The sequence below is a fragment of the Physella acuta genome, unplaced genomic scaffold (genome assembly GCF_028476545.2).
Source record: "Physella acuta isolate Inbredline_101_S28 unplaced genomic scaffold, ASM2847654v3 ptg001643l, whole genome shotgun sequence".
NCBI lineage: Eukaryota > Metazoa > Mollusca > Gastropoda > Physidae > Physella > Physella acuta.
Window position 1 is genome coordinate 1 of NW_026733157.1, and position 23,295 is coordinate 23,295.

The following is a 23,295-nucleotide window of genomic DNA, read 5'->3' on the forward strand; positions in this document are numbered from 1 at the left end:
GTGGGGGGGGGGTGGGTTGGTTTTAGTTTAGAGAAAAGAGACAGCACTATCAAGCTAGCGCCCGGTGTATCCTTCCTCAACGGGCCATTTTTCTCGTCATCATTAATAATCTAATAATCATTATATAATATATACTTTTTCACCCAAATGTTAATAGTTATTAGAATAACCATAACCCTAATTGGTCTAAACATTTAAGGAGCTAAATACTTGTGTTCCAACAATTTTACAATCAGGAAGTAAAATACATGTTTATAGCTGGGGGTGTGTATAGAATTATAAGTTACTGCACCTCTCCTAAAACTAGCCTGTGCCTCCCAATTTTGAAACAGCTGAATTAAACTGATTTTACTTTGTATTGATGGAGTGATACATATTTTTGGTTAAGAACTATAATGAAATTATAAATTGAAGACAACAGGTAGAGTACCTTAATCTCCACCCCCTGCTGGTACAACAATGGGTTCTGAAGGACAGGGAGTGTGGACAGATGGGGGTACAGCATGATGCAGGGAACACTGGGGTGGATCATGGATGCACCAGCGGCCCACTGCGTAGGCTGTGCTGCCGGTGGGGGTGGAGATGATCAGACCTGGAATCAAAGAGTCGCAGACAATCAGTGGCAAGTCATTCAGTATTTTTCTACAGTCAAATATAGCAGTAATGCATGTGGCTCTTTGGAAGTACTATAAGAAAATAGTGGCTATTCATTTATTACTTAGTTGATAATCCACTTAAACTTGAATACAATTTTTAAAATTTTGTTTAAAATTTTGATGTTAAATGTATACAATATATTCTATATCTTGAAATACAATTTTTATATTTATTTTAAGTTTGATGTTAAGTTTATACATACATTAAATATTGAAAGTGTAAATGGCAACAATTTTAAAGGAGCCGAAAGAACTATCTTACATAATAATAACAATCGCTTTTAAAAAGCATTTACAACAAAAGGATTAATTTTTAACAAAAAGAATAATACACATGAAAAGAGAAGATCAGAGTTTAAGGAAAGTCCTTGAGATAATCTTACCATCTCCTTGTACTGATGTAACCCTCTTGCCTTCAATATAAAGCTCTAGATTACATAGATAAGATGAAGGGCCTCGGTCAATGACGACTTCATTAAGGACCTTGCAAAAAAAACACAGATGGAGCTATGGTATCCACATTGAACTAATACATTGGAATACAAAACATGCTCAATATAATTATTAAAAGAAAAGCTGTCTTCTGTTGCAATATGAATTATTAATTTTTAGTTATAGAAAAGATCCCTGTTCTAAAAGAATATAAGATAATAATATAAATATCCTATACTGTGTGTAGTGATTCTTATACCGCGTTTACACTTACGACAATGTTACTAGACTTGACCTACTAAAGTGTATACTAAACATGTTACGAGTATATGGAACATCTTCTGAGTCGCAGGGCACAAAACCTAGCCCCTTTTTGTGTTCTGGGTCAAGTTTTTGTCATCGCTCGCTGAGCGAAAACATTGGACATGTTCTGAATTTTCAGATGAGTGCGCATGCGTCAAAAGTAGTAAGCGCATCATAGGTCTCAGCTGATTGCAAAATTAAATATAGATTCTATAATGATTTTGAGTTTTTGAACACACGATTTCATAATTTATAATTTCTCTAGGCCCTGCTAAAATTTACATTTTTATCATTTCTTTTTATTTCTTTAATTAAATTCCAAACACGTTTTAATGAAATAATATCTAAGGCATTATAATTTTGCCTTAAAACCAGTTTAGGTATTAATTACGAAAATATTAATTAATTAAAAAATATAATTGAACCAAATTTATCTCCAATTTTTTTCTTGACCAACATATTTTCAGTTTCCGTCTGACATGAATAAATCTTTATGCCCACCAGAATGTGCTCGTGGGATCACACATAATCAACTTACTATAAAAACAGGCAGATAAAAAATCATATGCTAATTATTTAGGTTTAAAAATGGGACATAATTAACATAAAGAAACGAATTGGGGTGGGGGGGATGTCATAGGCCCTACTCTAAAAACTACATCTACTTTTATTCTTAATAATAGACTCAGTATAGTGATAACACGATCACGATACGTTTATTATGAACTTGGCAGATGCAAGTTTTCGGAGAAAATCGGACCTTTACTTTCAGCAAACAAATATTTAGCCCTGTTTATTGGAAGCTGTTTCTGAAGGATATAGATTAGAAATTAAAGAAGCTGGGGAAATGGCTACCATGGGGTTGGGGTGGAAAAGGGTGATTGTACTGCGGGATGGGAGGGAGGGGTAATAACAGGTGGGTAATGTCTACGACCCGTGGTATTATACACAGCATTATATTTATAAAAACTGTCTAGCTCCAGTAGCTGGCATAAAATTTATAAAATCTTGCATGTTCTCTAATTTTTAGAGAATTCATTGTTGAATCGCAAGCACAGTGGCTACACCATTTTCCTTTAAAAAAAAAACAACTGTGTGCCCACTATCTTTTTTTTTTACTTTGATTTCTCTTTATTTAATTATCCGGGCCTATATAGCAGACGCTCCGGGTCAAAGGTCATGATCGTTTTATAAAATGTTCTATAACAATGTTCTAGTGTGAACGCTAAAGTATACATGTTCTGTGAACAAATTGTTTCAAGACAAATTTTATTTTGGCGGGCTTTGTGTTCCAGAAATGTATAGTATACATTGTCGTAAGTGTAAACGCGGTATTATGGATCCCTGTGTTAAAAGGATAATGAATGGAAAACAAGCATATATTATGATACTGACCAATGAGTAAAGAGAACCCAAGTAAAAAAATATACTAACTAGTTTGTGAGTTTTGGTCCACGAATCTTCTTTGTTTATGTTTTTCACATGTGGTATATGGTCTGTGTCATGGCTGACAACCACACACTTTAGACGGTATCTTAGCAGCAGAGAGGCCGTACCTGTGAAAGTGCCAGTGGGAATTATGTTATTTCATTCAAATATACTAATGAAGATAGTTTTGTATTTAAAATACATTTTAAAATTTGAGTTTTTTTCCCATCAAATCCACTATTACACTAATTGATTTTTTCCAAATTTGATACTGCGGCAGGATATTGATTTTTTAAACAATCTGATTTAAATTCCTTGAACAAGATATACTTAATAAAATCTAGTTCTGCAAAACTGATATGCTAATTCTGTAAGGTAAGTGGTATTTTTAAGTTGTAAGGAAACTGCTACTTTAATTCTTTAAAAAACAACTAGTACTTCTGTAACAGGTGGCTACTTGCCTTCCATAACTCTGGAGACTTCACCCTTGAAATCCTCAGAGAAGTGAAAGGGGGTCAGGAAACCAAGAGAACCCATATTAAATGCCATCACAGGGGGTACACTGCCCTGTGGAGAAAAAGTGACATTATTCAGGTGGGAAACTTACAAATTGAAACTTTTAAAGACTTAAATTAAAATATAAAAAATCCCCACTTATCAAATACTATCCGACAACACAGCGGCAAAGTTTGAAGACAGTTAACTCACATAAATGTTTTATTACAGTTAGAAATGTGAAGTTCATTTTTTGAGCCTGACGGTATTTCTATGAACTTGGCAAATGAATGGGATAGTGTGGTCAGAACTATGCCCAGCCACCTTTACTTTCAATAACATGAGTTAGGATACCCATCAGAGCTGAGTGGACTCAGGGACATTCTACTACCATGAAACTGGATTTGACATCAAAACTTTCAGTTTAGCAGTCTAAGGCCATGCCGCCCTAATTATTACAGCTAAATTACATATGTATGTTTTTAAAATTTAACACTTCAAATCAACATTGGAAGAGTCTACTCTTCAAGTGTTAAAGGGTGTCTTTAGATACGTTTTTGTATCTAGACAACCCTGAAGTTAAAAGTGTTGTATTATATTTCAGTTTCCATTGTGAACATATTGTAATTTGTTTACATCAAACATTACCTCCAGTGATGCATACATATTTTTTTTGTATATTTATAAAATATCTTTGTGAACACCTTTTTTAATTTTGTTGGATGGAATAACTCACTTGAAATAATGACGATACATATAGTAGAGTTCCGTCCCCTCCTAGACATATAATGAAATCTACTTTATCTGTCAAATCATCACCTGAAACAGGAGAACAGATGGGAAGTTAAAAAAATATTTTACCAGTTTTAGCTATACATTGTACCCAGAGTTTCTTCCCCGAAAAAAGTCTACTGCCCCCCCCCCCCCCCCGAACGAGATGATTTTATATAGTAAACATACACTTTTACTAGTGTCCCCCCCCCAAAAAAATTTCACTAGTGATTGTACCCCCACTACAGTGCACCCTCCCCCCAATCTTAACCTTCCTCATCTACCCTTCCTCCCCTCCTTTGCCCACAATGTCCCCCAACTTTAGTTGCCAGACTACAGCCCCCCCCCCCTTCATCTACCCAGTTTACACATTCATCTGTTATTAAACATAAACTATTCAGAAAGGCATAAGACAGAAACTTACTTTCCCTGAATAAGTTTAGTTTGTCCCTGAGTAAACTTACTTTCCCTAAATAAGTTTAGTTTGTCTATGGGTATCTGAAACTTACTTTCCCTGAATAAGTTTAGTTTGTCCCTGAGTATCTGAAAGTCATACTGGTCTTTTAATATACTGTCCTCCATAACTGACTGTTCAACAAATACAACCATGTTCTTCTCCTGCAAAATAAAATGTATATTTATTGTAACCTTTTAAGTGTTTGACCAAAATAACAACCAACAATCATTTTTTGTCTGGAGACAATAGCAAAAAAATATGTTTATTTAAATATGGAACAATAGACCTTTACAATAATCACAGTTAAATGAAGATTTTATTTGCTGAAAAAGTACTCTGTGTGTATTGTGATTTTAAATCAATATAATATAACACTTAAATCAAAGAATGTCAAATAAGAGAAAAAAAATTATTTAGCTGACATCAGTTTTTATAATAAATCTCCTAAGATCATACTACCATTATTTACTGTAAGAAATTAAATACAAAACTACTGACTAATAAACCCAACCCACAAAAATGATTCCCACAAAAAAGCCCCCCCCCCCCCCCCCAATGTCTAAGACTCAGGGTACCTTGACTAGCCATGTGACCAGCTGTTTGAAGGGTATCATCACAGACTCATCAAAATGTTTGCGAATGATCAACACAGACAGTGGGGGCTTGGTCCAACACAGTTTCTGATTACTTGGGTCTGGAATAGTTCTGGGGGTAAACAGAAAAAAAAATTACTCATCAATCGAACCAAGGGAAATAATTCATGTTTTTCCATGCTTGTAAGGGCTGTTGTCGTTCTTTTATGATAGTCTAAATACCACAAGCTCCTGGTCCATACAATTTGATGAATATGGGCAGCTTTACATAAATACTGTATCGTAGAATTTAAGGTATTTAAAAAAACGGATTCACAAAGTATAGATAAAAAACAAATCTAAACAGAAAACTGTGTGGTAAAAAAAAAAAAATGTTTTTATTTCACTTCTAATTAATCTTTTTTTTGTCTTCCTAAGAAATGTTCAATAGGGTCTACGTGTAAGTCGTCTTTTGTAATCTTTTATTCAGTTTACAGTTTCTACGTGTTTGTCTTTTTAGCTTTTTTTCTTTTCGAAATTCAATTTTAGCCCTCTTCTAATGCAGTGGTTTTGTTCTAACTTTCCATATATGTTCCTCTTCTATAACATTGTAAGGATACCTAATTATTAAACTAATTAGATTATAGCTCATTAAAAGCAGTAACTAAAAGGAAGGTAACAGAATTAATCTTCAGCGATTACTGGGTGAATCTGTTTACAAAGGGTGAACTGTTGGTCACGGACGGCTGGTTTCCATGGGCGTTAAGAAGTGGCAGACGACTGTCTTTTAGAGATCGCGAGCTATTGATCGGGTTTTTAAAGCAAATAGTTTTAGTCAGGCGTGGTGTCAATTTTGTTAAGAACGAAGTTTTAAAAAGGAGACAGTAAAATTATAATTTGATTTTATAGTAAAATAAAACTTGCTTTCTTTAATAAACGCTTTGGTTGCTAATGAGATCGCTTACATATTATCTATATATAATACATATATAATATATGTAATATATATAATATCTTACATATTTTATGTCTTTTAATCTGCTATATTTACTTTTTTAAAACTGACGCAGTTTATGTGAATAACCGAGGATACAAATTTGACCCAGACCTAATCAATATGAGCCTAGAACTGGACATTTATTGTTGGCTTTAACCAAAAAAAATGTATTGAGAGAGGTGCCCACATTGTGTGAAAGAAAGAAATTTCTTTTTAATCCTGCTATCAGGCCTAAAGTACATAGATCTCGTTAGTTTTATGAGTCATAGAATCAGCCAAGTTACATTTTCTAGCCTCGCCTGTGGCTACTGAAGTGATGTCTTGAAAACGTTTTATAAGAGGAGTTAACAGATGTCAACGATTAGCCTCGTCTCATTGTTTTAGTAGAGCGGTTCCCAATACACAGGTTGTGGGACCCAAGATTTAACTTCACACACATGTGATCAATTAGTCCCTTGTCATTGTTTTAGCAGAGCGGTTCTCAATACGAGGGTTTGGCCGCCATGTGTATAAGCGGGGTAGTATTATAAGTAACGGCAGCAATCCTAGACAGACAGCTGGGTTATTTCAAATAGAAAAACTAGATGCAAAAAGCTCTAGGCGTGCCCCAAGATTATTAAATGTAATTTTTTTATAAATAGGTCAAAAGTTTTAAAAAATAACTAGCATTTTTACTTCTCACCAATTATTTATTGTAAACAACCTGTTATTGATTGAATTAAACCTAATTAACACATCTGTGCGGGATTCCACAACTCGGCTCTGACCTAATTTGTTGGATGAGGTCCGACCAGAACAATGATATGATCAGCCCTCGACTTTTGAGCGTAAAATAACCTTACACAGACGTGTATATTAATAGCTACACCTTCTAAAGAGACACAGCGTGCTGTTATGTAAGAGGAAGCCGGGTTTACTATCCTGATCAATCTACCGCGATAGTTTAATAAAGGCAATAGTAGTTCTGTGTATGGTACTGGTTACAATTCGGGGGAGGGAGGGAGGTTAGACATTTTATACAAATGTATGGCATTTAGAATGTGACTTTATAAAGACAAAGTCATAACACACACACACACACTTAAACACCACACAGGGTTAGAGTCTACCCCAACAGTACATAACTTTACGAAATTTTACTCGTAAAAAGACAACAAAAAAAACACGGACACGCACACACAGAGACACACTACTGCGTGATGTATGTAACACATGACGGTGGCGGAAAGGAAATATTGCATCCGTCAGTGGATCATTGTAACACATGACGGTGGCGGAAAGGAAATATTGCATCCGTCAGTGGATCATTCAACCATCAACGTCTCGACAATTTTTTCCACAATTTGACAAGAGCTGATCATTATCTAGTCCAAAGTTTAGGCTTGGCCTTCCAAACGTACTGTATCAGGCCATCAAAATGTGGGTTTATGTCACCTACATTTTGGCCATCCCAAGTTCACCGTCACCTTCTACATTTGTCGTAACTGTCACCTACATTTTGACTGTCTAACGTTACATCACAACGGACATCGTGGCCGTGGCCGTCCAGAATTCATATATGAACCAACATTTTGGCCGTCTAAAGTTCACAATCTCCGACAATGTGTTAAATGTGTTTAAGTTTGTGTACAATCTAACCAACACTGTCCAATATTACATCTAAACCATGTCTGCCCCTCCCTAGAGCACAGGTCTACCTGCGGCCACGCAGAGATGCCCCTAACCTCAGATCAACAGAAACTATAAATGCATGCCCAATTGAACACATTCAATGCACGCCTACTCTATGCTTAATTGAGCAATTAGGTTGACGCCGGACATGGTTGAGTAATGTTTGCCAAAATATGCTAGAATATGCCACAGTACAGATATGTTCACAGACGATTCCACCTGGATAGGAGGGGTGTCAGGGTCTGTCATTTACATTAATAGGCTTTCCTCTAGCTATTGCTATCCATTAGTCTATTTAGAAGGCAAGGCAATTGTTCTACAGCGCCGCTAAAAAGAAAGCGGAAATGTCCAAAAATGCCAGAATAATGAAATCTTCTTTAAAAATGTGTTAGTGTTGGATTCCTGGTAGTTAACAGCGGCCGCTCCCCCTGTGGCCATTTTCAGCAAAGTGGCGCCTTTTTGGAAACTTTTTAAACTCAAAGTTTTAAACAACGATATTTGTTAAAAAATATTTTGGTCGGCACATCTATGTAAATCACAAGATTTCTTTTCATGCAGCAATTAACTTAAGCATTATTGTACTAGTCTAGTAAAGTAGTGTCTACGTTTACAACACGTATTAACAGCTGCATCAGTTTGCCATTCTAAAAATAACCATTACGATGCATTGCAATGTTTAAAAAACCTCTACGGGTAGTACCACTTGGCAAGAGGGGTGTTAAGTTTAAGGCAACTGTATAATGTATTTGCTTACGAATAATTGAATTAGAAAATGTTATACATAAAACTTCACATATAATTACTTTATATATACAGTTTGAATCGTGTGATTACAATGTAGAAACAAATAATATATACAGTTTGAATCGTGTGATTACAATGTAGAAACAAATATAACTGATGTGGCACCTCTATTTAAATTTACTTATGAGCAAACTGCGTAGTGGTGGGGACATTTTGACAAGGCCAACAACGTCATCACGATGAAGTAGTAGTATTCTTACAGTTTGGGCGATAGTGATTACGATTACAAATTATATGAAACAGTTACAACCCCCCTCCTCCATCGACCCTTCTGTAAAAACAAATATTGTCATAATACCATTGCTACTTATTTAAATCTATTTCTGTAATATGTATTTGTGGAATATATATTTGTGGAATATATATGTACGAGCCGACCCGCGGCATATCATACGCCGCTATTTAGTTGTTTTATTTTCTACTTTTCAGTAATTCATAATTTGTGAATTCGACAGTACCAATGCTGCCACTGAAAATATTTTTTTAAAAACACTATCAGTAGGTCGTTAAGAACAATACTACCCGCACCCTCCTTTCCCCCAACCCCTAACCTACACCCCCCCCCCCCCCGTGAAAGCAGCCTCCCCTTAGTTACCTCCCCTAAGTTTAAAATAGTTTCAAACTAAATTATCTGCCCCTAATAGCCGTCACTAAACCCGGCTCTACGATTGTAAACATTTAGCGTGAACCACAGCTCACCAGACCATGTAGGGGTGGGGTGGTAGGGAGCGCGCTTACAGCTTGTTTTCTAGCGTCTCCAAGAAGAGAATTATATATATTAATGTCACACCTAGGTATACACTGGGTTGGATAATTGACCTAAAGTGACCGGACAGTGGTAAATGAAGTTGAACCCCCCCCCCCCCCCCCCAACCCACCCCGAACTGAGCTGTTAAGTACATGTAGAAAAACGCGTAATGATGTACCAAAGTACCATGCCGCCAGAAAATTAGCTTTTTAAACGTAAAACTCTGTGAATATTGTTTTTGCAATTACCAGTAAAAAGGTGTGTGATCAATACAGTAATCTAACCCATACCTATCACTATGTTAAAAATGACCTTTTAAGAGCACAAAGAAGCAATAGTTAATTAAAATATATGATCTGAACTAAAAGAACGATATTTCGTTAAATGAAGACTATTAATCTGAATGTTTTTCTATTATACTGAAAAGCGTGGTTTTATATCAACTCTGATTTTAAAAACTTTCATTATGCTATAATACTAAAGCATTTGTGATGACAATATATTAAATTCTGATTATAGACAAAAACATGTTGTAAACACGAATAGTGTTAAACAATTTTATTATATTCTAAAGTAATTATGTATTTGTTTTGACATTTATAATTAAATGTGTAGATATATACATATTTATATTAAGAGAGTGATTATTTCCCCTATTTCACTTATCTTAAATAATTTCCCAGGAATTATTATGTAAGAATTTTTTTTACAAGAATTACAAAACAGATCGTGTTTCGTTCATTGTTTTTGATTGTAGTGTGTGTATATTTTTTTTTGTTTAGATTGATACAATTTTTATTTTGTCGGCCTACATTGTGTGTTTTTTCTTATTTCTTCAGAGTGCTACTTTCAATTTATTTTACATCATAGCGAAGTAATGACATACAGCTAGTAATTATATGTATATATATATATATATATATATATATATATATATATATATATATATATATATATATATATATATATATATATATATATATATATATATATAAAATACACGTATATAGAACATGTAAAAAATTAGGCGCCTTTTTTTATCTTTTCGCTCCCCCTACAACGAAAACCTGGATACGCCTCTGGTTAACGCTAACCCAATCCCCAACCCAAACCCTAACGTAATTTCTGACCCCAATGCTAACCTGAGATTATAATGCTCTAACAACCCAACACAACAATTTTGTGTTGTAGAACATCGATAATATCCATGCTCCTAAAGGAAATTCATAGTAAAAAAACGAGACAAGATATATTAACTGGTACTGTGTGTTAAGGTGAAGGGGTTACTTCTAATGATGGACAACGTATTTTAAGTATGGGGGTGTGCTGAGGGTGGCTGGATAGAGGGGTGGCTGGGTGTTTGAAGAAGGTAAAGAAGACAGTATCGAGTGTGAAAGTCCAACAAAAGATCGATTTTACCCACACTAGTAACTATCTGCAACAGGAAGTGAACGAAAAAAACCCAGGTGGGTTTTGTACTGTTCAAACTACATCCACCTACAGCGTAATTTAAACAACCGGTTACTGTGAATAACATCAGTCGAACTGAAGTTTTTTTGGAAAATTTTGTGAACACATTTCAGTTCCAGGTTTTCAAGTGGTCTGCTGGGTAATTGGTTGCTACACACATGCTGGTGACCACACATCATGCGGTCTTTTGACAGAGATTAGTTCTGGTCAGCTCGTTTAGTGACAAAATACACGGTGGGGGAAAATGTGACTTGTACCTTGTGAGTTTACCTATCACCGTGATACTGGTGTTAAAACTTCCGTACAGATCAGAGATCCGAATAGATCAGGGCTCCGGTTCTATGGGCAGATTTAACAAACGCCATCTTGATTTGAGTGGCACTTGAAATATTTTCTATGGAGTGTCATTCAGAGTTTTGATATTATGGGAAGGAGGGGGGGGGGGGACAAGTTGGTCTTTAAACGTGAAGGGTGGGAGAGGAGACAAGTCACATTACAGAAAAAAAACTTGCCATTTCTACAGATACTTCCTTATTGTGTATACATGTCTTTAAAAAATAGACCTAGGACAATACCCCCACCCCCGGTCAATTACCCCTTCCCCTGTCCATATCTCTATTCAAACGTATCCTAACAATACCCCTAACCGTATCAATAATCCTAAGCACAACACTAACTCTATCCGTATCCTTAACCCTAATAGGTATAGGGCTCAACTGAGGTGTGTGTGTGTGTGTGTGTGTGTGTGTGTGTGTGTGTGTGTGTGTGTGTGTGTGTGTGTGTGTGTGTGTGTGTGTGTGTGTGTGTGTGTGTGTGTGTGTGTGTGTGTGTGTGTGTGTGTGTGTGTGTGTGTGTGTGTGTGTGTGTGTGTGTGTGTGTGTGTGTGTGTGTGTGTGTGTGTGTGTGTGTGTGTGTGTGTGTGTGTGTGTGTGTGTGTGTGTGTGTGTGTGTGTGTGTGTGTGTGTGTGTGTGTGTGTGTGTGTGTGTGTGTGTGTGTGTGTGTGTGTGTGTGTGTGTGTGTGTGTGTGTGTGTGTGTGTGTGTGTGTGTGTGTGTGTGTGTGTGTGTGTGTGTGTGTGTGTGTGTGTGTGTGTGTGTGTGTGTGTGTGTGTGTGTGTGTGTGTGTGTGTGTGTGTGTGTGTGTGTGTGTGTGTGTGTGTGTGTGTGTGTGTGTGTGTGTGTGTGTGTGTGTGTGTGTGTGTGTGTGTGTGTGTGTGTGTGTGTGTGTGTGTGTGTGTGTGTGTGTGTGTGTGTGTGTGTGTGTGTGTGTGTGTGTGTGTGTGTGTGTGTGTGTGTGTGTGTGTGTGTGTGTGTGTGTGTGTGTGTGTGTGTGTGTGTGTGTGTGTGTGTGTGTGTGTGTGTGTGTGTGTGTGTGTGTGTGTGTGTGTGTGTGTGTGTGTGTGTGTGTGTGTGTGTGTGTGTGTGTGTGTGTGTGTGTGTGTGTGTGTGTGTGTGTGTGTGTGTGTGTGTGTGTGTGTGTGTGTGTGTGTGAGAGAGAGAGAGAGGGGGGAGGGGGAATAGCCCTACTGTAGTTTTTGGGCAGAGTAATATAAAAGGGGGGGGGAGGGTAGGCAAGGGGTAACATACGGGGAGGAGTAATGTACTCCCCCTATCCTTAAATATCTGTATCGACAATTTTAAAAACCCTGTCATCGTGTGTATTAAAACATGTAGAGTATTCAGTTCCACGTGAAAACTAAATTAGACCCAAATATCAACATCATGCTAACAGATGTGGCAAGTGTAGAGTGTTCAGTTCCACATAACACGAGTCTGCTTCGTGATTCTATGTCAGCATTTAAAATACCACCAACAGTATAATTAGTGGAATGTACTTACTGTGAGCCCACATTCACAAGGATCATGTGCGTTGGCGAATATCGAATATCGTCCCACATAGTACAGAATCGTAAACACGAATACGCAGTATCATCAACCCTAATACACAGAATCGTCAAAAGTATCGTCAACGCGAATACATAGTATCGTCAACACAAATGCACAGTATCGTCAACGCGATTACTAGTTATACGCAGTATCCTCAACGCGAATACACAGTAACGTCAACGCGAATACATAGTATCGTTAGCAAGAATACAAAGTATCGTCAATACGAATGCATAATATTGTCAACTCGAATACACAGTATTAGCAACTCGAATACACACTATTGGTTACTCGAATAAGCAGTATCGTCAACGTTAATTCATACCAGCGTCAAAACGAATACGTATAATCGTCTAAATGGATAAAGTATCGTTTCATGAATAAAAGAATCGTTTGGATAGTACCACAATGGTCCATTAACCCCGGGACATTAACATAATGAAGAGACAGCAGAAGAAACTCAGTTAATGACACTTTAAGCTACAGTGCAGGCCCCAGCCAATAAATTGCCCAGGGCCTTCAAAAATTTGGCATGAACTGCTCGTGAGGTGTGAGGCTTTCAACCGATGGAAACTAAAAATAGACTTTAATTTGTATTTTATTTTAATCACCCACCCCCATTTTAAAGCATTAAAACTGTCGTACTTTAGTTTGACAATTGACTTGTTATGATGTATTTGCACTGTACATAAAGCGTTTAATTATCCCAGTTGAACAGGTAAAAAAAAATTCGATTTCTTAACTATTACGTAAAAAACGTTAACCCCTCCCCCTCCACTCAACGTACACCCTATTCCACATCGATTTCCTAAGATAAAACCCATACAAGACTACAAGATAGGTACGTTATATAAAGGGACTAAACTACTCTCTAGAATTGTGAAGGCTAGGAGCTAAAAGCCTTGAGAGCTTAAAAAACGTTTAAAAACGTATAGAAATAACGTCCATCTTAACTTGGCTAGAAGGACTTCAGCGGGCGTGAATAAGGCAGAGACGCCGAACAGAAATGGTAAAGAAAAGAAGAAACTTTTTTTGTATATAAATTCCCTCGCCTGGTATTTCTGCAGGAGATGGCACGATTGACGGGGTGGGACAAGAAGCCAAGACAATGCTGTGTTGTGTTTGATAACAAGCAGACGATTGCTATATATAGATCTGTTCAGCATTGTTTTACCCTAAACGACATCGCTCACGTCAAACGTATAGAAAAAAATGCCCATAAATAAAAGCAAATGGCGCACACAACTAATACTCAAATATGTAGGGCTTATTTTAAAAACGTTAGAATGTAATGTCAAATTTTAATAGACCATAAAAACTTATTTTTTCTGACCTGGTTATTATTCTTAAAATTTTGCTTACTCCGAACATATTTTAGAATGTAAGATAGAAAGAGTAAATGTGCGAAAAGCTGGTGTAAGGGTTGTCGCTGTGTCTGTCCCAGCTAAAACTAGATGGCACAATATGGGGCACAGAGACTTCAGATACAGTATGGACATTTTAGAATAAACTTTCACCATGTACATAGGTCCATAGAAACGTAAAATGTCGGAGCTAGTACTTACATATTCCTACAAACGTAAAATGTTGGAGCTAGTACTTACATATTCCTACAAACGTAAAATGTTGGAGCTAGTACTTACATACTCCTACAAACGTAAAATGTTGGAGCTAGTACTTGCATATTCCTACACACGTAAAATGTTGGAGCTAGTACTCACATATTCCTACACATATAAAATGTTGGAGCTAGTACTTACATATTCCTACAAACGTAAAATGTTGGAGCTAGTACTCACATATTCCTACACATATAAAATGTTGGAGCTAGTACTTACATATATCCATACAAACGTAAAATGTTGGAGCTAGTACTCACATATTCCTACACATATAAAATGTTGGAGCTAGTACTTACATATTCCTACAAATGTAAAATGTTGGCGCTAGTACTTACATATTCCTACAAATGTAAAATGTTGGAGCTAGTACTTACATATTCCTACAAATGTAAAATGTTGGCGCTAGTACTCACATATTCCTACACATATAAAATGTTGGAGCTAGTACTTACATATTCCTACAAACGTAAAATGTTGGAGCTAGTACTTACATATTCCTACAAACGTAAAATGTTGGAGCTAGTACTCACATATTCCTACACATATAAAATGTTGGAGCTAGTACTTACATATATCCATACAAACGTAAAATGTTGGAGCTAGTACTTACATATTCCTACAAATGTAAAATGTTGGCGCTAGTACTTACATATTCCTACAAATGTAAAATGTTGGAGCTAGTACTTACATATTCCTACAAATGTAAAATGTTGGCGCTAGTACTCACATATTCCTACACATATAAAATGTTGGAGCTAGTACTTACATATTCCTACAAACGTAAAATGTTGGAGCTAGTACTCACATATTCCTACAAACGTAAAATGTTGGAGCTAGTACTTACATATTCCTACAAACATAAAATGCTGGAGCTAGTACTTACATATATCCGTACAAACGTAAAATGTTGGAGCTAGTACTTACATATTCCTACAAACGTATGCCCGGCCAAAGAAATCGGTATCGCTCTCAGAGTGGAATCGATTCTTCTTCCTCATCCTCTTGCTCCTTTGAACACTCTCGGTATCGTCCCCACCGTCCAGCTCAATGTCCGAGACAATGGCCTCCACGGTACCGGACACTGGGGTGGACAAGTCTGGTTTAAAATGACGTAATCCACTTCTCCTTGTCGAAACTGTCTTTGATTCTGCGGACTCCACCGGTGCAGATAATCCCGAAACGTCTGAAACCCTGGCAACAGAATTAGAGCCAGGCAAAGACTGAGACAGAAAATCCGGAGATTCGCTTTTTGTGGTTGCTGTCTGGTGAACGGTGGCACCAACCACGTCACAGCGGGCTGACTTGGCACTGTTTGATATATAGTTCCTAGACCGAAGGTAGGACGTTGGTTTCAAACCCGCAACAGATTTCATATGGTCCCGCTTGCGTATGGCAGACAACTTTCTGGAGTGTAGGCGAGATGACGACAGCGGAGTCTTTAGACTTGCTGCCATGGCTGTGGGTTCTGGAACAGTTCTAGCGTGTGCCTGCTGTACGGTCAGGGGGTGGAGACGATCAGGTCTGGGGGTGGCAATTCTAGAGTTAGATGCTCTAGAACTAGCAAGTCTGGAACTAGCAGCTTTGTTACTTCCAATGGAGCCGGGCGCGTACACCAAGTTCTGAAAGCGCTGCGCGGAAGGCGGGGATGACATGTCTGCATAGAGTGCCACTGGGCTGTGGTTCAAACCCCCGCTACAGGAGGTTCCAGAGCGGGGTAAAGCGTCCAGCGACTCGGCCAGGTACTCCGTCTTGCAGGCAGGTGAGCTAGGTGGGGCGACACCGCACGGCGACGCCCCAGCTCCGACACGCCTCGCCGCATCACCCGCATCCGGTCCCAGCCCCGCGGGCTTGCTGCAGCTACAGATGCACTGTATGACGTCACCGACTCGGACACACAGACACCGGCTGGCCAGGAAGACGTCACCCCGGGGGTCGCGGCCATCCGCCGCCCCACAGCTGTCCACCAAAGTCTTACTGGAGCCTGGGTAGGCGTAATGTGAGGCCATGCTACCCATATAAGGCACGGTCAGGACACAAGACGCCTGCATGTCTAAGGACAGCACCGGCACTTGGCTCCAAATGGCCTCCTAGCTGTGTGAGACGGTATTAAACTCATGTCCACAGCAACACACAATAGCATACAACATAACAACGTATGTCTCAGCTAATCTGCGGCTGGTTAATCCAGGTGTTTTATGTGAGTCACAGGTGTCCAAATATAGAACATATCAATCACAGGTTTTTAAAGTTCTATCTATACTTGTTGTACGGCGACAAATCTATTAAAAAATTGTAGAAAACAATCATGATGATATCATTTGTAACCTCTCAAAATCACTTACCAGTTGCCTTAAAACAACACGGTTCTATCTACAACAACACAATGTAAATATAACTAGACTAGACTAAACCTACAACAACACAATGACAATACAATGTCTATATAACACGACTAGACTAGACAAACAATAGCACAACAGTACAAGTTTTGTATTACAACACTGATCATACAAAAACACAATTCCTATTGAACTAGACGAGCTTACACACACACCCTTTATAAAAAGACTAGACATACAACAGCATAACAAAGACTTGTCTTTCTATACAATAGTATAGTATAATCATTAAACAAACAAATTAGTCTAGCCATAAATTATCACAATATCTATATATCGAGGCTAGTCATAGCCTCAAAACAAAAAGGCTACATAGCAAAGCTAGACATAGCCTCAAAACAGACTGGTCTAGCCACCCATGATCACAAATCTATAGATCTATATCGAGACTAGTCATAGCTTCAAAACAAAAAGACTAGTCTAGCCAAAAATTATCACTATCTCTTTATTAAACAATACTAGTCACAATGTTTTATTTTAACTAAGACTAACCTAGCCAACGCAAGCACAATTCCTATACAACAAATGACTCTATCCCAGAAATTAGCATATCCCCTACCCTCCCCAGCGCAACATCTACATGCAGAGATCAATAATTCAAACTCACCACAACACTATCGACAAGTACCAGCATATATCTCGCTTTAAATATTTCCAAACTACAAACATTGATCCACACAGCACTAATCCACTCCGCGATCTGGACGTAGAGAAACAAATCCCACGAACCACAACACTCAAACAGGCCCACTATACTTCACGCTCCAGCCGTTTCTAAACCTAGCTCCTCATCGGGAAATTCCGAACCGTATAAAAAAAACCGGTTTACATATTTAATTCCTTACCGCATCAGGCATTCAAGACGCGAGAGGTTTAAATTAAACACGGGCAATGAGAGATGGAACAGGTTACACACTGCCACACGGGAATTACAACACATCCATTACATAACCGCAGAATTTACACACTCAAGTCTAGACCTCTAGGTTAAATTACTGCACTCAAAGAAAGATCAAATGGGCGGGGCCACTCTGACAAATTCATGGGTAGCCGCCCTTTTTTGTTTATTCTACTAACATCAATATTTTTTAAATCGTAAGAAAAAATAGCTCTGATTATAATTATATCCACATATAACGAAATACCGTGTTCACGTGTTCATACATTCATTCAGTGCTATGACCCCAATTAAGCCTCGCTAATGCTATCGTCTGATGTTAAAAAAAAAAAATTACTAATGCCCCACCATTCTCTCCCCTTGCTAGCATACGTTATCGACTATGACGCGTGTGTGGCATGATGTCTGCTGGTCGTACGACCATGCGCGCACATTTTCAAACACGAAAAAAAAAAACCCGGAAAATTGACGAAATAAATCAAAATATAATCCACGTACCCCAATAGGTCAGGAGAATGTCAGTTGTGTATAAATTTAACTGGTTGCATCACGAAGTCATTACATTCTGCACCGTCATGTGTACCCGAGACCCGTGTGTACATACAAGATTATCGATTGCATTGGGTCACGTGACACTGTTAAATCCTGCACCGCCACGAGAGCTGTTGCCAATAATAAACGGAGGAGCGCTCGAGTTGTGCCGAGTTGTGCCGAGCGTCACCAGATAAAGAACAGGCTAGGTGTTGGCGAACTGTACGGGACGGAAAGTTTTGGTCAGGTCTAATCAGATTCACTGGACACTATCTGTCGGGACAGGTGGAAATCTACAGTCAGTCACAGGCGCCAGTCACAGGTAGTCCTTGGGAGTGGGGGAAGGGGGGGGGGGGGGGGGGGAGGGGGGGCTAGGGTCTCAAGAAAAATATAAGTAGATTAGAAACTTACAAAATATGCACATAAATAAAATATAGTATGCTTAAAATTTTAAACCCAAGGTCAGGGGTCAACGTTTTCTTAATTAAAGGTCAAGGTTTACTGCTGTTTGGGGGTCACCAACCGCTAAATCTCAGGGCTCAGCTATATCCAGTATCCCAACTACATTATTTCTAATTATTTCCGCACCGTCAAGGAAAAAAGTTCAATAGCAGAAACGTTAAAGGTGTGATGATTCGAGACAGTGGTGCCATTGATTAGTGAGAAAAATCGATACTTCGATCAGACGGGTGTAAAAAAAACGGCCAGGCACAAGCTGAGTGTGCTAACCACTGCACCAGCTGACTCGTATGACATAAATTCTACCAATGTTTCAAGATAATCTGATGGAGGGTGAAGGATGGATGGTCAACTACACAGACCAAGCTTCCAGCACCCGTCACTCAATGGTAGGCCAAAGGTTATTGAACTTTATTAAATAAACAACGCAATGTATATGTACTAGGAATAGCACTTTGTGCCATAGAAGAAAATGAACAGCTGGTCGTATACGAAACAAATTATCAAATTTGGTTTCAACGTAAAAGATAAACTTCATCTAACAGATCAAAGTAAAAGATAAACTTCATCTAACAGATCGTTTTAAAAGTAACAGTTGAACTCTATTGAACAGGACGTTTTTCAAACGACGCCACAATGTCTAAAACATCTGTCCTTTAAAAGTTGGAATGTTTCAACTGTAACCCAAACCCCGCTAATATGGGGGGAAAAAGATAATTCAATGACGTATTTTATTAACGAGTGATCTGTCTGTAACACCAGCTGATGAGGCGCTGTAGAGTGGTCTGACGGGGGGGGGGGGGGGGGGGGGGGGGATCCATTACAAAAACTCACCTGTGACAAGATGATCCTCGATGCTAATTAATTATTGCCCTAATTGTAACAAAAAATATGTGGGTGTTTGTAGGTTTCCATTGAGTAGGTTTTCTGAGGTCAACATCTGTGATATAGTGTTTACAGGGCCTTTAGTACTAACAGGATCTCTGCGTGGTGTCAATGTTATTTACGCATGGTTAAATGTCGAGTCAAATAATTATTTAAATTAAAACCATTGGAGTGACCAGTTTCACTACAGGCTCGTTAAGTGAAAAAAAAGTCTTTAAATTTTTTAAAAATTAAAGGCTAAATACTTGCACAAAATACAGTGGTTTTTTTAAAGTTAAATAGGAAATGCTGTTAACAAACAAAAAACTAACTAACCCCAATCCCATAACAACAGTCTCGACTTTCTACTTTTTATCCACGAAGTATAATCCCAGCACACCAATACCCACCGGTTATGTAACACCCCTTAACGACAAAACAAACGGCTAAAATATCCGTCCCAGTGTTTAGAGCAGTGACGAGATTATACACGACAGTACCCGCCTGTACCACAATATGGCCGCCAGTGTGTTTCGATACAACAAGAATTAGCAACACACATGAGACACACTCACCTGTGGCATTTGATCTATAGTTTCACTGCTTTTAATGGCCACTGATCTAGAGTCTCGCTGCTTTCAATAGCCACTGGTCTAGTGTTGCATAGCTTTAAATAGCCACTGGTCTAGTGTTGCATTGCTTTAAATAGCCACTCACCGTCTGCTTACATCTGACCAGATAGGACTTCCGGTCAACCCAAGGACCGGTTCAAGCGTATAAATACAGAAGCCGGTAAGAGGATATCAGACATATATCCTAGTTAGGATATCACGTATCCCAACGACTAGGGTGACAGAAATACCGGCTAGTATTTATAGTTGTAAATGTTCCTCGCAGTTTTGTTTCGCAGAAGACGGATGTAGGTGGTAAACTAACCCAGCTCACCAGTTGGTGTGGTGCGCTACAGGGGGGGGGGGGGTGTGTGTACTTGCTAGATTAAGGGTCATCCGTAAATAATTTTACCTCTCGTCACACATTGTCACAAAAAGCCAGACATCCCCGTCATTACACATCACAAAATTACGGACCCACCTCCACCATACGAGTGCGACCCGACCTCATTTATAGACGACCCCTTAACCGTACCACGAGATGGCTATGCTTGATACATCATAGAAACAACCCCAAGTTAAGAGAAACATCCAAAACGGAAAGCTTAAGAGGGATTTACTTAGAGGATTAGCCGTACCACCACATCTTTTTATAGCGTTAGATTAAACACATTACATAAAAACTAACAGACAAACCAACGGGATGCGGTGCTTGTCAATTAGCACACACGGTTTAATAGCAAGTATCGCTGACAATAACACCTCAAACCTCAATCGTAACACTAGCTAGAGGGTATTTGACCGTTCTGAGCAACCAGTTATTCGAGTAGGGTGTGCCTGATACGATAATAACGCACTTAACCATTATCTTAAAATTCAATTAAGCAGATATTTGTGGTTAAATTAACGGATTTTTGTGCCGTTTTTTTTTTTCAACGTGACACTTTAAAAACGTTGTACTTGAAATAGTGGGAGATAAGTATCTCTAGTTTTATTTTAAAGTTGCCTCCACATTTCACCTCAACATTCAGTGTGGCACCCCAAATCATACAGAAGGAACCATAACTCAAATGTCCTTTTAGTTCAACAAACAAGATCTGTTTCCCGAGACCTAACCGAGCAAATCGTGGGCTGGTTATATAAGACGTCAGGTGAAGGCTAGCCGACGTCAGGTCGCGTGAACATTTGTCTAGTTATGTAAGGAGTCTATTTATAGAGGAATGCCTGTGTCACATGACCCGATGTGTCTATCAAAGGACCGCAGTCTCACTATTGTAGGCAAGTGACTTTCTTTCAAAGGGCCGTCCCACATTCTTACAGAAGTAGGCAAGTCTTGCTAACAGGCGCTCGGCTAGACTCAACCTTTAGCTTAATTTAAGTCACCTATCAGCAACAACACATGTAATGTGCCCTTAGTGAAACACACACATACACACATACACACACACAGAGTTTATTTCAGGCATCTCCCCCAGAACGAAATAGAATTATTTTAGAAAATATGTTTTAACAGTGTCCGCCGCCCCCCCCCCCCCCTTACTTTTATCAAATATCTTGTTTTTAAATAATTTCTACCTTAAACTTTTTTTTAATGCTTACAAACATTAATGGTGGCGGCAAGCTTTTCTATATTTTTTAGAACATGTTCACACAAATATTTGACTTTTGAAAAGACATTGAATAGTTTAGAATGAGAATATGAAGCTAGATAGTATTTTTTACAACAATGAACCACTAGACAGGCTTATCTTATCTCTAAGAGTCAAGGGGAGATAAGCTCTTCCACTCAACACAACGGCAGGTCAAGGAGTCGGTATCACGTGGTCCAGACTACGCGATATAAATAGCACATGAGGATTTTTATATTTGATTCTCCTTACGTTTAATTAATATATGGAAAAAACAAAAATCTATGCAGCATCTGCGCCAGTCATGAATAAATTAGCATAATAAATAGTCACATGACCACAAATATGACGGGCATTTATTGCTTCTGTTTGACGAGCTAGACCCACAAGGGACATAAGTGAATAGGGGTTGTGTTGCTTTCGTTGATTTGCATTGTGAACTGCATACAATGTCTACGTTTAAAGGCGAAAATTTAAATATTCAACTTTGTTGTACATGGTTTGCGCTTATCGCTTTTATCAAAATGTTTTTGTTTTAAATAAGAAATTTTTTTTTTAAATCATCAACACATATGTGGCAAAGTGACCTTTTGTGATCCTATCAAAATGAATAATTAAAACTATATTAATGAAACAAATAAATGGATTGGCGATTCGTGCAAGTTGTAATTTATCCGAAAAAAAATATAAAAAATAAGCAAGTCTTAATAAAAATGCCCAATGGTCCAAATAGAAATGCCCACTGGTCAGCAGGCAAATTTTGACCATCGTCAGTACCTGATTTGATTAAATAACTACCGAGGCGGATCTCCACATTAACCGTATCTGTTAAGTCATACTTCGTGTTTTGATTTTAAAGTTACAAGACATATTCATACAATTATATTTTGGTCAAAGCTATAGGAGACTTTCTCCTCACCCCCACCCCCAGTCTACAGGTTTAAAATGTTTTTGTTTTTACATTCAACCCCCCCCCCCCCCACCAAGATAAAACCCTGTTGAGGATTATCTCCCTATGTGGTTCCACCACCTGAGGCACGCAGATTTCTAAATATAACTGGTTTTTTTTAATCTGAGTCACATCTCTCAACAACATGGAACCAAATGTTAAACTCTTTCACATAATTTATTAGCAGTGTGTCAATGTTTAGCCCCACTCCACCCCACCCCACCCCGACCACCATCTTCCTAGGTACTGGCATCTCACAATGCTCATCCACAAATATACCAAAATCGTAATCATCACAGATCACCAATACACGTCCATCAACAAAACTTTGATTATTTCCATCAACAAAATCAACCCAAATCCTAACCACAACCGATCACGAATTCCCCCCCCCCCCCCCACACACACACCCAATCAACAAAACTTTGATTAGTTCCATCAACAAAATTAACCCAAATCCTAACCACAACCGATCACGAATACCCCCCCTCCCCCCCCCCCCCCCCCCCCCCACACACACACACAACTTCGATTAGTCCCATCAACAAAATCAACCCAAATCCTGAACACAACCGATAACGAATCAACTCCCACACACCCATCAACACAACTTGAATGACATTCACCAATTTTAAAACCCCGCC

General features: G+C 38.4%; 1 protein-coding gene across 1 annotated transcript in view; it reads right to left on the minus strand.

Annotated features, from left to right (window-relative positions):
- Positions 1-430: 430 nt before the first annotated feature.
- The window catches only part of LOC131929518 (NAD kinase-like), a gene marked incomplete at its 3' end in the record, with an annotated part of 30,227 nt that continues 7,362 nt past the window's right edge, over positions 431-23,295 (minus strand). Inside the window, 9 exon segments of the mRNA XM_059285764.1 lie at positions 431-498; positions 500-547; positions 549-592; positions 1,040-1,139; positions 2,826-2,947; positions 3,281-3,386; positions 4,051-4,133; positions 4,595-4,703; positions 5,118-5,247. Of these exon segments, the coding sequence (XP_059141747.1) occupies positions 431-498; positions 500-547; positions 549-592; positions 1,040-1,139; positions 2,826-2,947; positions 3,281-3,386; positions 4,051-4,133; positions 4,595-4,703; positions 5,118-5,247 (810 nt within the window).